The following is a 14,830-nucleotide window of genomic DNA, read 5'->3' as shown; positions in this document are numbered from 1 at the left end:
CTACCTTTAAAAATTGTATAGAAAAAGGAATTTTGGCAGCTGCGGCCTAACAGGGAGGAGTTCAAAAAGCTGAACATGCTGAAATTTCCTCTTCTATACAATGGTTAAAGGTAAAGGCACTCTGTCCTCCATTGCATGTGGCCACCCTGCCTGTAGCCCACCACCAAAGGAGCTTTTCCAATCAGTGTTCTGATTCACTTCCACTCACTGGCACACAGAGCATCCAGGAAATGGCCATTAGAGAAGGAAGGGGGGGGAACCCATCTATGGCTGCGTCTGTCTCACCATTTGTCCTCCTCTTTCCCCTGCTTCACTTTGACTTGCATGGTCCTCTCTTCCTGATCATTTGAAACAGATCCAGTGGAAAGCAGGGGGCTCTGCCAAGAGCAGCCAAAGGTAAGGTAAGAAAAGGGAAAAGGGATGGAAGTAGTTTGTCCTCAACCCTCCATCCACCCTAGACAGGCAGGCTTCTTTCCCAGGTGGTAGGTACTGATGATTTCAGTAGGATGCTCCAGAAATGAAGAGGAACTCCAAACAGCATGAGCATATGGCTGGCTGGTAGCACCTCAGCCAAAGGACACTCAACACTTCAAACAAAGGGCAACAGCACCTGAAACAAAAGACAAAGGCTGCAACAAGAAGATGTCCCAGTAGCTCTTAGACTCCTGAACCAGTCCTGAGATTCATGGGGGGGGGGGAGGTTCAAAGAGTCCAAAAATAAATAAGAGAAGCAAAAGTAGTGGGGGGGGGAAACTGGATATTAATCACACAAGGAAATGTACAATCCTGGCCTTAGTAATTTTTCCGAATGGCTCTGAATGCTGCTCACCTGTAGTGGTGGGCCTGGAGGAGGCAAGGAGTAAAAGTACCAGGTGTTGCACGTGTAGGCCTTGTGGGGGTGGCAGCTGCTCTGGCAGGGGGAGGGAAGGATAGGATTGTGTCAGTATTCAGGCAATTAGGCTACAATTGGATTCACACTTTTCTGGGTGTATTAGGGCCCAGTCCCATCCAACTTGGCAGGTGCGTTATGGCTGCAATGCCGTCCTGAGGTAAATGTTTCCTTACTTTGAAAAAGCTTTCATGACAGCTACACCACTGAAGAATGCCCTGTTGATACAACTGCATCAGACCTGCAAAGTAGGACAGGATCAGGTCCTTAGACATAGTAGGATATACTTCTGAGCAGACATGCTTCGGATTGCACTGTTAGAATCAATGCAACATTTGGTAAATGACCTGTTCATATGCTCAGTCATCAACAGAAATTAACTTTTCCCACTAATGCCTCTCTGAGGAGCAGCAAGTAGAGTTCAGGAAATCTTTCAAACCTTTCCCCCCCCCCCCACCCCAGTAACATTCAGACAAACAACAATTGCCATCAGGGAGGTCTTGACAAATGTGTAATTATCAAAGCGTAACTAATAATTTTTCCCCTTCTTGCAATTGCCAGAAAACATCCAGAAGAATAAAATTGTGCGTAGCTACATTCAAAAAGCTGTTCTACGCAGAAGTCAGAGCAGAGCTCCAGAGAGAGGATTAGCGTTAAATCAATATTTTTTCTTTAAATGTTCAGTCCATCAAACAATCAGAAACTTTTGGTGGCAGCTCTATCTCTATAAATTCTATTTCTCAGTGATTCTTTGAAGAACTGTGTGAAATTTAGAAAAATTTTTATTTAACGACTTCTTAGCTCTTCTTCTGTTAATTTTGCAAACCAATTTACAGAAGGAAAAAATGAAGACTTATGAATAGATACATAAATATAGTGCATCGGCAATAAACTGAATCAATACCTAGGAGAGAACAGAGCAGCAGAGTGATCTGAAAGGGATTCCTACTGTGGGAGCCACTGAAAAAGAGAGAGGAGGTCGGAATGGAGGCTGGCAGCTGTGACCTGCTTGGGGGTGCAGTTGCACCCAGATGGTTATTTTTGCTGTACTTGCTGCTGCAGTCCCCTTGACTTGTGTGTGAAGACATTAATCGCAGGTGTAGTTATCACAGAACCAGCCAAGACAACATGGTCAGGCCAGGAGACGCTGTGGTTGGTGGGATTCTCTCTCTCATACATCATCGTGGATATCTGCCACGACGGAGTCATCTCTTGTATCAGTAAGTTTCTCTTTATGTTTTAGTAGGGGTAATAGTACTAAAAATGCTAATTTCCAGTCGCTGATAATGGTTGCAAACCACTGAATTAGAGACGAGGTGACAATGGCAGTAGATTTCACACTGTGGATCGGAAGCAGGTTGTTTATGGAAATATGTTTACACTTTTTTTAAACTGGCGTTCAAAAGAGAGGAAAGCAGGAGCTTGTAAAAAGACAAGATCTGGATCTCTCACAATTGAAATGCACCCAAACCTGATGAACTAACCGATTGATGGAATCTTTCTGTAACACTTACGTACAAAGGAAGCAGTAACTTTGATGAAAAATGCATGTTGTATTTTTAGAAAACACAGGCGTGTGTGGCAACAGACAAAAGAGCACGCTCAATTCTAAAGCCTTGCCTGATACTTTTGATCCCTGGAGTTTATAATCCTAACAATAATTTTTTTGGGGGAAAAAATCTTCCCAGTTACAGAGGGGACACAGTTTTACCAAATATTTATTTATTTATTTATTTATTTAGTGCTTTTCTAAAAACCCAAAGTGGTGTATAACAGACAAAGCACATAAAAAACAAAACACTATAATCAATAGTTAAAATAAAACCATAAAGAATCAATGAAACAATTTAAAAGATTGTTTTAATTTACAATTAAAAACAATTGTTAAAATAATTTAAATTGTTAAAATGATTTAGGCTGCAATCCTATCCTCACTTTCCTGGAAGTAAGTCCCATTGAACACAATAGGACTTATTTCTGAGTAGATTGCTTTAGGATTTTCCCTTAAACAATTTAGGCTACATGAGAGTAAGCACCTTTGTACACAATGAGATTTGCCTCTGAATAGACAGGGATAGGATTGCAATCTTAAAATACGTATTTAGGAACTGAGGGCGCAATCCTAACTTGCGCTGGAACAGGTAAGCCAGGGGGCTTGAGCTGTATCCAGCGCAGGATTGTGGCCAGCAGCAGCTTAGCGAGAGGCAAGGGGAAACATTTCACCTTACTCTTGGGTAGGGGCTGCTGGCCACAATGGGTCTTCTTGGACTTGTGCCACCTCAGGAGGTGGCGCAAATCCGAGGAATGTGGAGCAGCTTGAAGCCGCTGCTTTCTCCCTGGGGACAGGGGTTGGGATCTGGCGTAACTGCCAGATTCCAGCGCCGCCTCCCCCTCTCCGCCCACCCACCTCCAGGGCTGCCCATTGCTCTCCCTCCCCCTGCCCAGGAATGCCTCCCTCCCTCTTCCTCCTCGCCCCCACGCCTACCTTTCATCCTTGTGTTGGCTCATCCGAACCAACACAAGGAGCTTGGTGGAAGCTGGTGTGGAGGCTTCCGTCAGCCTCTGAAGGCCGAAACGTCTCAGACTGCCAGCCTGGCTTCCTCCCGAGGAGACACAAATGCGCTTTATGGCACGTTTGCGACCCTCCCAGGCCAGCCCAAGCAACTTTGCCCAGCATAGGGGCGGTTAGGATTGCCCCCTGAGTGATCTAATGAATTAAATTCTGAATAGTGTACTCTTTAACTGGTTTCTCAGTAGGAAGCCCCACATTTTTTAAATGGGACTTACTCCCAAGTAAGAGTAGATTGGATTGCAGCAATCTAGAGTAGATTAGATCTACTCTAGAGATCTAATTGTTCTTTAACTGGTTTCTCAGTAGGAAGCCCCACATTTTTTAAATGGGACTTACTCCCAAGTAAGAATAGATTGGATTGCAGCAATCTAGAGTAGATTAGATCTACTCTAGAGATCTAATTGTTCTAATAGATCTAATTAGATCTATACTCTAATTGTATATTAGAGTATATTATTGTAGATCTATACTCTAGAGATCTAATTGTTCTAATAGATCAATCTAGAGTAGAGTAGATTGCAAAGAGTAGATTGGATTGCAGATAGACTACATTTACTCTTACCTGGAAATAAAAGCTTGAGTATCAAAAAATGTGGGGTGGGCAGCCCAATCTTCATCCACGGTGGCACAGCCAGGCTGCATGGCATGCCCTGAATTCAATGCAATTTGGAGGTGGCTGAAAGTCTCCTCAGGTTAAGGGGATTGTTTTTTCCTTGCCCTAAGTAAAGCCCCAGCTGTTCTCAGATTGGTGCTTACTTAAAAGACTGAAGGGAAAGGAGAGATGCAAAAGATCAAAGCAAGACAGGTAGGAATGTCTAAAGGGGAAATGTTTGACAAAGATGGCAAGAAGTTTAAAATGCAAAGAGGAGGTATAACAAGTTCCTGATACAGTTCACTGAGTAGTCTGTCCCCCCCCCCCACCACCACCAACATTTCCTATCCAGGCTATTCAAAGTGGATCTAGTTCATGCACTCATTCGGTGAAAGGGAGTGCTTTTGGTAAACTAATAGCTGTTTTAATGATGAACTTCTCAAACCAAGGGTCACGAGTTAATCTGATTGGATGAGTTACAACTCCCTGAACACCTAGATCTGCTCTTTGACCTGGTATGGTAGGTGGTCCCCAACCAGCTGAGATGTGCCAGTGTCAACAGGAGGGCTGGTTGGAACCTATTCTCATGGAGCCACACAAGAAGGCAGTCAATTGCTACTTCTGCTTGGATGCCCTAATAGACCATTCTTCTGTGCTGGCTCTCAAGGAACAAGGTTCTTTCAGCCAGAAATCTCAATTGCTTGGTATAAGAGGCTGAACATAACTGAAATATCTGTTTTCTCAATTCCAATCTCAATAGTTTGCTATAAGAGGCTGAACATAACAGAAATTCAGCTGCGAATTGAGTGAATGCCAAAAACAGGCAAATACTTTCATCAATCAGGGATTCTTAGCATACATGGAAATGCAAAGCAATCCATGTATCCTACTGCTTTTTAATTCCAGATTCTTTTTTTAAGAAGGACCACACAGATAAAATGACATTAAAGCAAACTAATGAAACAGGAGTTCCACATCAATGACAACGTGTTTGATTTAACCCTCCCATCGCATCCAAACTCTAGTGTTCAAACAGTAAAGAATACTGATAGCATCTGCATGAAAAGATCAGGATATTCAAACAACAAGAAGGTCTGTTATTTCATTTTGTGTGCATTGAATGCAAGCTAAATGTTGGTTCTTCAACTCAAGGATTTCATAATCAATAAGAAAACTACTAAGCATAGCCATCTATTAAATAATTGATAACTGACACCCCACCCAGAGGTGTAGCTAGGTCATTTGACATCCGGGGCCCATAAATTTTTGTCACCCCATATGACACAATCAATTATCAATTATTATTAATTATATTATTAATTAATTATATTCTCAATTAATTTATTGATTCACTTTTTTTACCACCCTTCTAAGCAACTCAGGTAGGTGAGACTGAGAGATAGTAGTAGTCATGACATGAAATGAATAATATGAATGGTCAGAAAATAAATGCAGTGAATATTTCCCCACAAGCAATGGATGAAATTCTGCATCAGATGGGATATAACGTGATGGTATTATTCCTAAAAGTCACAATTTCCAAAATTTTGGAGGGAAAATCCATCACGGGTTACAAGCCATGACATGTTTGGCCTGTTTTGAGTTGCAGTGGTTCTCAAACTTTTAACACTGGGACCCACTTTTTAGAATGACAATCTGTCCAGGACCCACTGGAAGTGATGTCATAGCTGGAAGTGACATCATCAAGCTAAATAAAAGAATTATAAATAAATTGAAGAGATAATGAAATAAGGGGAAGCCAGCCCCGTTTCACCAAGTGAATTTTTGCTGTACCCTGCCTGCAATAACACCCCCTCCCCACAAAAAATCAGTGCTCTTTTCAGCCCTCTCCAGTGCCCACCTTACCAACTGAAGTCTCTGTTTATTCTTTGGGGGGGGGGGTGCTGCCTTCTGGAACATTTGTTGAGTTCCACTTTCATCAGATTGGGACCATGCAGCTAACCTTGCATTCTCCTTTGCTTGACTTGACCAACAGCCAAAGCACGTCGGCTTACTCATGAGTAAACACAATCCAGTGGCTGACTTTTGCTTTCCATAGGGCTCAATAGCCCTTTCCATAGGGTCCAGCTGCTTGGAGGGAGGGACTTCCTTCTTGGGTATTTTTGGGGGGCTGCTTTTATTGGATAGGAAACATTCTGGTGTCGTTAGATTCCTCTCAGACTACCATTTCCGATGCACTAAGGCAAATTCGCCTACTCACAAGTAAAAGCGCAATAAGGCCCGGTTTCACTTTCTATAGGACTCCATACATTTTTTTGTTTTCATTTTTTTGGCCATAACGTTTGATGGAAAGGAGATATTTTACCCCAGGTTTTTTCATTTTATTCTGCTGGAAATTCTGCATCCAACAATAAATAGCATGATGGGGTTATTTGTAACCTCCGTGTTGCTAGTGATGTTGGGTTATTTGTGGTGTTCCCCCCCCACAAGTCTAGTACCTGGGGCAGACCTCCCCTGCCCCTGCTGGCTACGCCACTGACCCCACCCACTAGTAGAGGATACAGAAATGTTTCCATGTTCTTGCCCTTCCTTTCCCAAAGTGTATCCTACTACCAATGATGAACGGTTTGGGGCAGTTGATTGCAATATCAAACATCCCTGCTTGTAAGATTGCATGCAGGATTGGGTTGAATCCAGTTCTTCTCTGGGGTTAATCTTGCTTTCTCAGTCTGGCATGGATAAGATGTTCTGCATCTTGTGTGTGTGTGAAACTAATGACAATTATCTGTGATCATAAGTTTCTCATTCTCATGTGATACTCATTGCAGGATACTGAACAAAAATTATCAGCATGTCCTATCCTTGATGTTTACCATTCATGAGATCAACAACAATCCCAAGCTCTTGCCAAACCACACCTTGGGGTTCCACATCTATGACAACATGTTTGATTCAGCCATCACTTATGAGACCTTGTTGAACCTCTTGTTCAAAGACCAGCGGACCACATCCCAAGACTCCTTCTTGTTTATACCCAATTACAAGTGTGGCAGAAGTAGTGATGTGATTTCAGTCTTTGGGGGGTACACCTCAGACAGTGCCATGCAGTTGGCCACCATCCTGAGTCCGTACAGGATTCCACAGGTATGTCCATGAGTACTTTGAATCCCTTTGCTGTTATGTTTTCATCGGATGCAATTTTCTTTTATCTACCTGCACATTTTTTGCAGTACAGAGTGGGCATGTTTTCAGCATGCAGAAGGTAAGAGGGGGTCTTCTTAGGGTGACATTTGTCCACTTGCCCCAGGATAGACCCGGCAGCTGCAATGGGTTAACTTGAACCTGTGCCAGCAATACCACTGACTGAAATCCAGTGGATCAGTCCACGCAAACGGTTAGGATACAGCATATGCCGGCGTTGCTGAACCTACCCCCTTTTAGTCTGATCCAACCATTCCCCATTCCCATCTCCTCAACATTTCACCTCCTCCCTGCCCTTCCCCACCTTGCACTGAACATACATGATCCAGGGAACATCCTAACAGCTGTGAAAAAGTTCTGGCCTTCCCGCTAGCACACCATTTCTCTGTGCTTTCACAAAGCACTTTATGGCAATTTCATGACACTGTGCATCAGTGGAACATGACAAGCGTAGGGAGCAATCCTCTCCTGCATTGGAAGAGGCAAACCAGGAGGCTTGCACTGTATCCAGCAAAGGATAGTGACCATAAACAGCTCAGCCAGAGTGAAGGGGAAACAATTCCCCTTACCTCCGAGTAACAACTGCTGGCCGCTATGGGTCTCTTTGGCTTTGTGCCACCTCAACAGGTAGCTCAAGTCCGAGGAGAGCGGAGCAGCTTGAAGCCGCTCTGTTCTTCCTGGGAACATGGCTTGGGATCTGGCATAATGGGATCCGCCTCCCACTCTCTGCCTGCCCCCCTCCAGGGCCACCCACCACCCGCCCTTCCCCCGCCCAGGGACGCCTTCCCCTGCCTTCCTTTTGTGCTTGCGTTGGCCCAAACTTAGGGCATGTTTGCGACCCTCCTGGGCTGGCGCAAGGGACTTGTGCCAGCCCAAATATGGGTCTGGATTGTGGCCTTAGTGTTAGCTAAGTGTTAGCACTTAGTGTTAGCTGAATATCTGTTTGTAGTAAAAATGGAATCTCTCAAAAGTCTAATCAGGTTCATTCCATTCATTAGTTCACTCACAATGCACATGAGGCCATGTTCAGTGATAAAAGAACGTTCTCTTCTTCCTACATCATGGCCCCAAGGGATACCCTTCAGCACGTGGGGATTGTCCAGCTGCTCCTGCATTTCAGGTGGACCTGGATTGGCCTCATCGTTGCAGATGATGATGACGGAGAAAGCTTCCTGAGGAAACTGACTCCTCTGCTTGCCCAGAATAGCATTTGCACTTCTCTCTTGTTAAGAACTCAAGAAATGGAAGTCACGTACTATTCTGATGACTTTGAAACTATAAAATTAGAACTTTTATCAACTGAAGCAAATGTGATTGTTGTCAATGGGAATTTTCAGTCGTTTTATTCCATAATGCTCACCTTAGATCGACTAGAATTCTCGTGGAAGATTGAAATAGGGAAGGTTTGGATCGCAACGTCCAAGTGGGATTTTACTCTTAGAATCAGTTATGGAGGCTTCTGTACAAAAACGTTCCACGGTGCTTTGTCTTTCTCAGTCCATACAAACCCAGGATTCCAGGAATTTCTCCAGAATGTGAAGTCTGATGAACCACTGATGCATTTTCTCTGTGTGTTTTGGTGCTACGCATTCAACTGTATACCACCCAGTTTAACGTATATGAAACTGTATGGAAAAAAGTGCACAGGAGTGGAGAAGTTGGAAAACCTGCCTATCGCAATTTTTGAGATGAATATGAGTGAAGAGAGTTACAGTATCTACAATGCTGTCTATGCAACAGCACATGCTCTACACTTGTCACATTTATCCAGTGAAAGGAGATCAGGGGCTAGAAGAAACTTCAAGCATATGAACATTCAGCAGTGGCAGGTACAGTATCAACTTGAAAGAACTCTTAGTGAGGGTGAAATGAGTCCAGAGGACTGAACGGGGATAATGTCAAGAGACTGTCAAGAAGCTCATTGGAGATGGGTGAGTATGGGTGAGATGCAGCCACAATGTTCTCTGGTAAGCTGATAGGAAGGTAAAGGATCTCTGTTTCTTTGCTCTTTTCCTGTAACTTAGAGGTCCACAGTAGGATATTTGCATATGAGCCAACAGTTACGTGAACCCACTGATAGAATGGAAAGCATTTCTCAGGGTTTCTTTCTGTGGAATTCATTGTCTCCATTATAGCTCCTTTGCAAGTGGCCATGGGTTTTATCCAAAGCAGGATTAATTATGACTAAGTTCACTGAAATTATGGCACTTACATTCATATAACAAAGGGCGCAATCCTAACTATGCCCTATGCCGGCCCGGTCAGGGTGGTCGCAAACGTTCCGTAAAGCACTTTTGCGCCTCCTCGGGAGGAAGCCAGACCAGTGCTCTGAGAAGCACTAGCCTGCGGAGGCTGACGGAAGCCTCTGCGCCAGCTTCCCCCAGCACAAAAGGTAGGCGGGGGCGGGGAGGAGGAGGGACGAGGCATTCCTGGGTAGGGGGAGGGAGGGCAATGGGCGGCCCTGGGGGAAGGCGGGCAGAGAAGGGGAGGCGGGGCTTGGATCTGGAAGTTAAGCTGTATCCCAACCCCCGTCCCCAGGGAGAATTCAGCGGCTTCAAGCTGTTCCACTCTCCTCTGACTTTTGCCACCTCAGGAGGTAGTGCAGGTCTGAGGAGTCCCATTGGGGCCAGCAGCCATTACCCAGGGGTAAGGGGAAGAGTTTCCCCTTGCCTCTGGCTAAGCTGCTGCTGACCACAATCTTGAGCTGGATACTTCACAAGCCTCCTGTGTTGCCTGTTCCAGCGCAAGTTAGGATTGCACCCTAAGGCTGCAATCTTATACACCAGAGGTTCTCAAACTTTGGCATTGCAACACCCGAGCCCGAGAATTTCTGAGCCAGTCATTCTTAAAATATGGGGTCATCAGGGTTATTTTCAGACTTACTGAGGCCCTCACAGGTCCTCTAGAGGGTGGGGAGAACATACAGGACACTATGCAAGCCTCCCTGCACCTTTGAATGGCTGAAAAGCTCACATGACCAACTTCCAGTTTCGTGGAAACCTCTTTCTAGTTTACGTACCGCTGCTATACACCTTTATCTGGGAATAAGTCCCACTGAAGTAAATGAGACTTGTAGAAATGCATAGGCTGTTTCATTATTCCAGGGGTACTCAGTCATAACTAATCTGCAAACTTGCTGAGTGGAAGGTGATGGCAGCCACCTATAGCATAGCCATTTGCACATCATGAATGACTGTAAAATGTGTGTCCAAGACAGAACCGTAGAGTGAAGAATAGGATGAAGGACTGCACTTTGGTGATACTCAATTGTATGTCTGAATCTAGCTGAATTACTTTCTGGAAAACATCAACTTTAACAATGGTGCTGGCCATGAAGTCTTCTTTAAGAATGGGGAGTTGCCGACCACGTATGACGTCATCAACTGGGTCACTTTCCTGAACCACACCCTCCTTAGGATTCAGGTTGGAACAATTTCACCAAATCAAGAGTTGCTCATCAATGAAGATGCCATTGTGTGGCACAGCAGATTCAAGCAGGTGGGAATGAACCTCATAGCATGCAGAAGACAAGTACAAAGTACCAAGGTCCAGAAGGGACTAAGGGAGCCAGCTGGCCACATACTGGACACGCGAGCACCTTGCCCTCCTCCAGTTTGTAAGAGAGCCACAAGGCAAGTTGCTCTGGGGTAATTTGTACCAAAGGCTAAATAAACTCAGCCCATACATACCAGATCACGTTATTGTAATCTAGTAAAATGAATCTGTGATTATGCCTTGTTAAAATCCAGCAATTTGTGTCATGTTACCAAGTAGGAATAGTACTAAAGAAAAAGTTAGGCTATAATCCTATACAAACATACCTGAGAGTAAGTCCCTCTGAATACAATCGGACTTAGTCCAGAGTAAATAGGTATAGGATTGCATAGTTAGAGTGCAATCCTAACTTATCTTTAAGCCAAAGCAAGTCCTCTGTGCCAGCCTACAAATTTTGCAAATGTGCTATAAAGCACATGCGTGATGACTCATGCTAGCCAATGTGTGTTAGCCTCCCAGAACTGAATCCCAACTGGGCAGGGGTAGGTTTGTGCCATCCAAGGGTGACCATCATGGGGGGTTTGACAGGGTGGCAGGAGATTGGTATGGGGGCATTCCATGGTGGGGAAGGATGGAGCGGTCAGTGAACCGGGCCCAGGAGGAAGGGGGTGGGACTGACCTGGAAACCTAGGCTGGATCCTAACCTCCTCCTTGCAAGCCCAGCGTTACAGCTGGCTGCTCAGATCTGCATCAGTGATTTTGATGGCGCAGATCCAAGTCGGCCCATCAGGTTGACTGCCAGGCTACATGGGTTAAGGGAGGATAAATCCCCTTACTCCAAATTGTGCAGCAACCACCACCTACCCAATACTGGATACAACACAGGCCAGTAGGATTCCAATTCCAATTTCTGTTCCAGTGCAGGATAAGATTGGCTTGCCTATCACTTCAATGGGAATTATCCAATTGTCCCTACTGCCTAGAAATGTGGCTGAGTTCAAGGGACTTTCTTAAATATCATATTTGGCTTTGGTAAAATGTGTAGGGTGTTAGAATTTCTCAAACTTCCTCTGCATCTATATGTTTAATTTAGCTAGCGAATGATTATAAATGTTCATGTCTAGTTCCTGATAAAACATGCCTTAAATAAAATTATGAAGTGACATTTTCAACTCTTGAGAAGGTGAGTGCCATTTTCTTATAGCTTTATTTTGCTCATGCTCAGAGAGCACTGGAGTTTCAGCAGGGAATCCAGTTTTTGGAATATTTAACACTTATTATGCATGAATCTGAAATAAGAAAAAAAATAAACGACCTTCAATCACAATTTTTAAAGATAATGTAATCTTAAATCAAATCAAGTTTGAGCAAGTATGGGAAACCTATCCATTTGGTGGGTTTCTGCTTATTGCAAAAAGACTAAAAGTTCAACTGGAATTTCTCCTGTCCAACACTGCAAAATTTTGGAAGTAGACCTCAAAATGAAGTCAGTGCAGCAGAAATTTAAAGTATTAGTCAGAATTTAGCAGAGGCTTTTCTGAATATTTCCTGCAATATGCCCAATTGCAATTAGATGCCCAATTCTACATGTGTTGAAAGTTGCCATCTTGGACACAGCAGGATAATTCAGGACGGGCAACCTGTTTGTTGCTACAGCTGTAGGCCCTGCTCAGAAGACATGATTTCAAACCAGACAGGTGAGTAGCATTACCCCATTTCCCCCCTGAAAATGTCTTCAGATATATGCGTACTATCACAGTTAAAGATAATATTGCTAAAATGAATTAATTTTTTCCAATCATATGGATAAAATGAATCTTGACATAGACATCAGTGGAGAAAAGGAATTCAGGACTGAGTTAAGTCAATTAATTTCAAGTCAGTTGAAACTGAATTCAATTAATTTCCCATTAATTTCAGTAGGACTTAGGGACCAACATATGGGCCATTCACAGTGGCAGAACTCTTGGTCTGCTGCTATCACATCTGCTGTGGAACTGTAAAGCATGTGGTGCTGTCATTCTGGTAAAAGGAGAAGCTCTGGCACCAGGGCTGCCTCCCCTGAATGCCAATCACACACTTCTGAATGGAAGATGGGAGTTTGTTTGGCCCGCCTCAGGAATGCCCCAACTTAGTGGGGATTGATACCAAACTGGAGCAGGGTGGGTCTGAAGGATGTTTAAGCAGCACACTCCCTGTTCACTTCCTCTTTGTTGCAGGCTTGCATGGAAATTAATTAAAAACTGCCCGCTTGCCCTTGGAGCAGTCTGAGTTCAAGTGATTGCCTTTTAGGGCCATTTAGGAGTTTTACTGTTCACCTGGATTGGCCACTGGTGGACAGTTTTTTTCACCTTCCTCTGGCTGTGGGTGCATTGGGTCTTTTTCTTGTAGCCTGAATAACCCCCTGGTCACTTTGCTTTTATAGGTAATGCGGGTTTGAAGGCATGAGCATGGCCATTGGTGTGCTCCTTGAGGCCAGCAAAGGCAGGGCTAAACCCATTTTCTGTACAAGATGGCTGTGCCCACTTGTTTCCACTGAACAGAACAACAGGATAACATTATGCATGGAGGCAGCCATGTTTCCTAGCCCCAAGCTAGTTGGAAAGATTGCTAGCCTGGGAAATGGGCTAAACACATAAAAGGAACATGACCCTAGTGCTCTAGAAGGGGAAAAAATAGCTCTCTAGCGCTTCTAGTGCTAGAAGCTAAGAAATGAACACAGCTTGAGCCCTGACCAAGTTCCATCACTGTCAATGTCAATTGGATGTTATAATCACTAAGGGCCCAATCCTATCCCACATTCTAGTGCTGATGCAGCCATGCAAACATGGCATGTGATGCATCCTGTGGTGTGGGGAAAGTCAGAGAGGCCTTGGTCCCTTACCTTGGGCCTGCATTGTGTTTGCATTGGTGCTGGAAACTTGGATAGGATGGGGCTCAAATTTATGTACTTAGGGTTGCAATAGTGCACGTACATACCAAGGAGTAACTACCACTGAAATCGAAGGGCCTAACTTCTGAGCAGAAATGCATAGAGCTACGTTGTAAGCCGGTGGGTATCTGCTGATAGGGCTGGGTTTACATTCCTTCTCATAGAAGTGTTAGAGTGCCTAAAAAGATTGCCTGCAAGAGTTATTGGCAGGCTGACACAGACATAACATCATAGCTATGTTAAAAAACAGTACTATGTACATTAACAAAGTTATTAATATTTTATTTCTCACCTTCAGATGCAGTGCACTGTATGAAGTGCCCAGAAGATCAATATCCAAACAAGAACCAAGATCAATGTCTTCCTAAGGAAATCAGCTTCCTCTCCTACCAAGAATCTTTGGGGATCCTTTTGGTTTCCCTGGCTATTTCCTTGGCTGTGCTGACAGGGTTGGTGGTGCAAACTTTCCTGAAGAACTGGGAGACTCCCATTGTCAAAGCCAATAACCGGAACCTGACCTGCATCCTCCTCACCTCCATCCTGCTCTGCTACTTTTCCTCCCTTCTATTCATTGGCAAACCAGGGAGAATGACCTGCCTTCTCCGCCAAGCAAACTTTGGCATCATTTTCTCTGTGGCGGTTTCTTGTGTGTTGGCAAAAACAATCCTCGTGATTCTGGCCTTCATGGCTACAAAACCAGGCAACAAGTTAAGAAAATGGCTAGGGCTAAAAGTGACCTATTGCATTGTTCTTTTGTGCTCCCTGATACAAATGGATATTTGCACTGCATGGCTGTCAAGCTCTCCTCCCTTTCCTGATGCTGACATGTACTCCCAGTCAGGACTCATCATTCTGGAATGCAATGAAGGTTCTGCCACCATGTTCTACTGTGTCCTGAGCTACATGGGCTTTCTGGCCCTCATCAGCTTCACTGTTGCTTTCCTAGCCAGGAAATTGCCAGACACTTTCAATGAGGCCAAGTTCATCACCTTCAGCATGCTGGTCTTCTGTAGTGTTTGGATCTCCTTTATTCTGGAATATATGAGCACCAAGGGGAAGAACATAGTTGTGGTGGAAGTGTTTGCCATCTTAGCCTCCAACACGGGGCTCTTGGCTTGCATCTTTCTCCCCAAATGTTATATTATGATTTTAATAGCTGATCTGAACTTCAAGAAACTCAGAGAATGA

The 14,830-nt window shown here is 44.2% G+C and overlaps 1 protein-coding gene across 1 annotated transcript; it reads left to right on the top strand.

Moving 5' to 3' along the window:
- Positions 1 to 6,879: 6,879 nt before the first annotated feature.
- Positions 6,880 to 14,830, top strand: LOC136652951 (vomeronasal type-2 receptor 26-like). Its single transcript, XM_066629874.1, has 4 exons — positions 6,880 to 7,158; positions 10,501 to 10,638; positions 12,284 to 12,407; positions 13,941 to 14,830. The coding sequence occupies exons 1-4, from the start codon at positions 6,880 to 6,882 to the stop codon at positions 14,828 to 14,830; spliced, it is 1,431 nt and encodes a 476-aa protein (XP_066485971.1).

Source organism: Tiliqua scincoides, chromosome 5 (genome assembly GCF_035046505.1).
Source record: "Tiliqua scincoides isolate rTilSci1 chromosome 5, rTilSci1.hap2, whole genome shotgun sequence".
NCBI classification, from domain to species: domain Eukaryota; kingdom Metazoa; phylum Chordata; class Lepidosauria; order Squamata; family Scincidae; genus Tiliqua; species Tiliqua scincoides.
The sequence above is the reverse complement of the archived record's forward strand: the minus strand, read 5'-3'. Positions and strand labels throughout refer to the sequence as shown.

What these genes read in the sequence shown, in the direction of transcription:
- LOC136652951 (XM_066629874.1), top strand. Translation starts at nt 6,880, where the DNA reads ATGTTTACCATTCATGAGATCAACAACAATCCCAAGCTCTTGCCAAAC. An exon ending in ACACCCTCCTTAGGATTCAG is followed by an intron (nt 10,639 to 12,283) that starts GTTGGAACAATT and finishes AATTGCAATTAG; the next exon opens with ATGCCCAATTCTACATGTGT. An exon ending in CATGATTTCAAACCAGACAG is followed by an intron (nt 12,408 to 13,940) that starts GTGAGTAGCATT and finishes TCTCACCTTCAG; the next exon opens with ATGCAGTGCACTGTATGAAG.